General features: G+C 56.1%; 1 protein-coding gene across 1 annotated transcript; it reads right to left on the bottom strand.

Moving 5' to 3' along the window:
* Positions 1-24: 24 nt before the first annotated feature.
* LOC118982494 (leukocyte immunoglobulin-like receptor subfamily A member 2) lies at positions 25-3835 on the bottom strand (the record flags this gene model as incomplete). The annotated part of the gene is made up of 4 exons (XM_037039557.1): positions 25-344; positions 575-880; positions 3169-3468; positions 3796-3835. Coding segments are annotated over 4 exons (966 nt in total), but the record flags the coding sequence as incomplete, so codon positions are not given.
* Positions 3836-3838: the final 3 nt, after the last annotated feature.

The following is a 3838-nucleotide window of genomic DNA, read 5'->3' as shown; positions in this document are numbered from 1 at the left end:
ACCACTGTAACCCCAGTCTGGCTCTTAGCAGTTAGGACCAGGGGCAGGGCCAGGCTCCTCACCTGCAATCAGGATGTCCAGGGGGGCACTGGGGGCCGACCACACATAGGAGAGGTTGTGTCCACTGTAGCACCTGTACCGGCCCCCGTGGGTGAAGTTCACAGGGCCCAGGGGGAAGTCGGCGCTGTGCTGCCCATGGAGACCCTGGGGGGGTGTGGGTCCCTCATCCTTGGTCAGAGCGAATCTGTCAAAGCTGGGCTCTGAGTGACACTGGAGGGTCACGTTTTCTCCAGGCAGCAGCAGGGGGCCTGGCTGGGCTGAGAGGGAGGGCTCCCTGTATACACCTGGGGAGAAGGGTTATTGTCACCTTGGGGACACACAGTCACCAGCCACTGCTGCTGCAGGAAGAGCTCTGACATGTCTCTCCCTAAGTCTCCTCTGTGTTTCTGTCACCTGTACAGCTGTGGCAGTGACCTCTAGAATCCCCAGGACTTTACAATCAAAGTAAATAGTTTATATCAGTTATTTGAGGCCTAGCACTGACTGAACTGAAGCCAAGTGTGGGCCACCTCACCTGTGACCTGGAGGTGCAGAGGGTCACTGGGCTGTGACCACACATTGGGGCTGGAGCTGGAGGAACCATAGCATCTGTAGGTCCCCACATGGGAGGAGCTCAGCGGGCCCACAGGGAACACAGCCTGCCTCCTCCTCTCATGGGATCTCCATTCCGATTTCCTGTGTTGGGGTGGCTCAGCCCCTCCCTCCTTCAGCAGGTGGAACGTGTCCAGTGTGGACCGTGAGCTGCACAAGAGGGACACGTTCCCTCCTGAGGTCACCATGGGGCCTGGGTGGGCTGAGAGGGAGGGTGCGCTGTGCTCTCCTGAGGGAGAAGGAGGATCTGAGTTAGAGGGGACTGTCACCTCACCTTCCCCGGGTGTGTGCTGTGAGTGGTGAGGCCCCCCTAAAGCCCCACTTGTCACCTTGATCCTTTGAGGAGGAGCCCACAGTGGGGAGGAGACCCGGGTTCCCCTTACCTGTCAGCACCAGGAGCAGGGGCTCACTCCTCTCAGACAGCCTGCCCTCAGTGCTGTACGCACACTGGTACAGCCCTGTGTGCTGTGAGCTCATGGACTGAATGGGGAACCCGGTCTTGTTGCTGGAGGCCTGTGGGATGATCGCATCCAAGGGCTCAGAACTCCTCTCTTTATACAGATTGTAGCCATCCGCCTGCAGAGACCCCTGACACAGATGGTCACAGGGCTCCCCTTGCTGACGATGGGGCCTGGGTCAGCCCAGATGGAGGGTTTGGGGGGGACTCCTGGAGAGGAATCAGACCTGCAGTGTCAGGAGGGCCCTTGTCCCCTCAGTTTCCCTACCTGTCACTCCAAGCCCCCTCCCACACTGTGTTCCAGACCCAGTGTGTTCCCCCAGCTGTCCAGGAGCATCAATGTGCTGAAGGAGGAACATTGGGGAACAGTGCACCTGCCAGGTCCTGGTCCCTCAGGCCCCGATGCGGCCCTGGAAGTGAGTCCCTGTGAGATTTTCCTCCAACTGATAAGATATGAGAGAAGAGGTGTGGGATGGCTTAGGTCATCTCTTTTCTGATCTTCAATGTGTCTCTCAGACTAATGGGACCCAACTCCATTCCCCCAGGTGAGCATCTCTGGGGCTGGACTTGCATTGCTGTGGAAAGCCCAGATGCACACGGGGGACCTCAATTTGTCCTGAAGGTCAGGCCGTGAAGGAGTGACGGCTGGATATGCGTCTGCAATGCTCCCCCTCAGCTGCCTCCTTGTGTCTCTGACTCGGGAACATAATTTCAGTGTCATGTTCCTCTTCTCTTTCTCAATCTTTGTTTTTTAAGAAATAGGTGATGAAATATGTACAACACAGGCATTTTTGGTATTGAGAATTACCAAAGTTAACATAACCTCTAAGTCTGCACCCAGTTTGTAATCTAATAGGAACATTGCTATGAAAGTAGCTGAAAGATAAATGGGAAAATATGATCTTTAGATGCACACCTGCGTGAAAAGACAGATCTCTGTCAATCACAGACAGGCCCTGATGATGTGACCAATGAAGTCACAGGCCGTGCAGGGAACTCTGGGAGGGGGAGGGGGCACTGATGGGACTTCTGGTGGGAGGTGTTGTGGAGGATGACCTGACCCAGCTGACCAGCAGGTGTCATGGAAACGGAGCAGAAGCCCCGCCATCGTCCCACACCCAGGTAATGTCAGTGGTAATGTCCAGGTAATGTCCCATGGGGACAGGACATGCGTAGGTTGGGCTCATGTTCTTTCTCCCACAGGAATTCTCTGGCATCAAAGTTCTAAACTCAATGAGCTTTTTCAAATCCTGGAGTGGATTCTACTCTGATAGATGGGAGATGTGAGTCCCAGATACAGATAGGATGTTGTCACTGGGGTCCAGTTGAAGGGGGTTGAGCCAGCTCCACTTGGGTTTAGACTGTCAGAGGATCCCCATCACCCTGACTGATAATGAGAGGCCTCCGTGACTCCATCTCCTAGGTGGGATTTATTCCACAGGGACCAGAACAGCTCAGGGGCCTTGAGTCAGCAACACAGACAGAGACAGGAGTGGATCCTACTCTTTTCTCTCCCTCTGAGCTGGGCATCTTCCCCTTCATGTATTTTCTCCCTGCTGATCACATGGGACCCAGTGACCTCCCTGCTGCTTGAGACAAGAGGCCCAAGTGATGTGTTGAAATATAAATTGAGATATAGCAGAAGCCTGGTGGAGTCTGTGTCTCCTCTGGGCTATGAGGACTCTGCTACCCAGCAGACGAAGTTTGTCTGCGTGGAGGAGGGTCTGGAGACCCCAGCTGCTGCAGGACACAGGAGCCAGGGGAGGCTGTGGGTGGGCCTGTCTCCCCCTGTCTCCTATGGTCCAATACATGTCTAACAAATATTCCTAACTGTTCCTTCACACACTTTAGAGTCTTCCCTAAGCACACCAGCCCTGGATGGACCCTCAGGTCGGGTGAGGCATGGAGAGGGTGGGGGCTCCCCATCTTCTCCGTCTCTTTATGGGGTGGGATTCCTCTCATTGCCGACCTCACCGTTTTACCCTCCTTCCCTTCTGAGCCCAGAGCTGTCCTGGAACAGATTCTGCTCCCTCAGCAGACATGGGGTAGGGGTCCCTCACCTGAGACCAGGAGCTCCAGGGGGTCACTGGGCTGTGACAGCTGGAAGGGGGAGGAGCTGAGGGAGCTGTAGCACCTGTAGGTCCCTTGGTGGCCCCAGGTCACAGGGCTGATGTTGAAGTTGGCCTGAGAGGGGGCCGCTGTGTCCTGCAGTTGAAGCTGCTGGGGAGGGTCCAGGGACCCCTCCCTGTGCAGGTGGAAGGTGTCAGCCCTGACCTCAGATTGACACTGCAGGGTCACGTTCGCTCCCCAGGGCACTGAGGGCTTGTGTTTGACTGAGAGGGAGGGTTTCCTGTACTTTCCTGTGGAGAGGAGGGCTGTGATGAGCAGAGAGTCATCCCTCCCCCATGCCTTTGACCCTGAGCTGAAAGACCATGTCCTTCCTGTTCCCCAGGGACACTCTGTATGACCCCTCTCAGCTCTTCTCAGTCCCTCTGAGGGGGCCTCATTTTTCTTCATGCCCTTCACGCCCTTTCTCTCTCTCTTCATCCTTTCGACCTCAGCCCCTTTCAGCCTCTCATTCGGGACTCTGACCTGAACCCCCTCCTGAACCCCATCACCACCAAAGTGACCTCAGGCCAGAGCCCTGAGCAGACAGTCAGGACAGGGGGCAGGGCTGTGCTCCTCACCTGCAATCAGGATGTCCAGGGGGGCGCTGGGGGCCGACCACAC

Source organism: Sturnira hondurensis, unplaced genomic scaffold (assembly GCF_014824575.4).
Source record: "Sturnira hondurensis isolate 20B ecotype Veracruz unplaced genomic scaffold, ASM1482457v3 Scaffold0025386, whole genome shotgun sequence".
Lineage (NCBI taxonomy): Eukaryota > Metazoa > Chordata > Mammalia > Chiroptera > Phyllostomidae > Sturnira > Sturnira hondurensis.
Note: the sequence above shows the minus strand (reverse complement) of the source record. Positions and strands in the feature narration are given on the sequence as shown.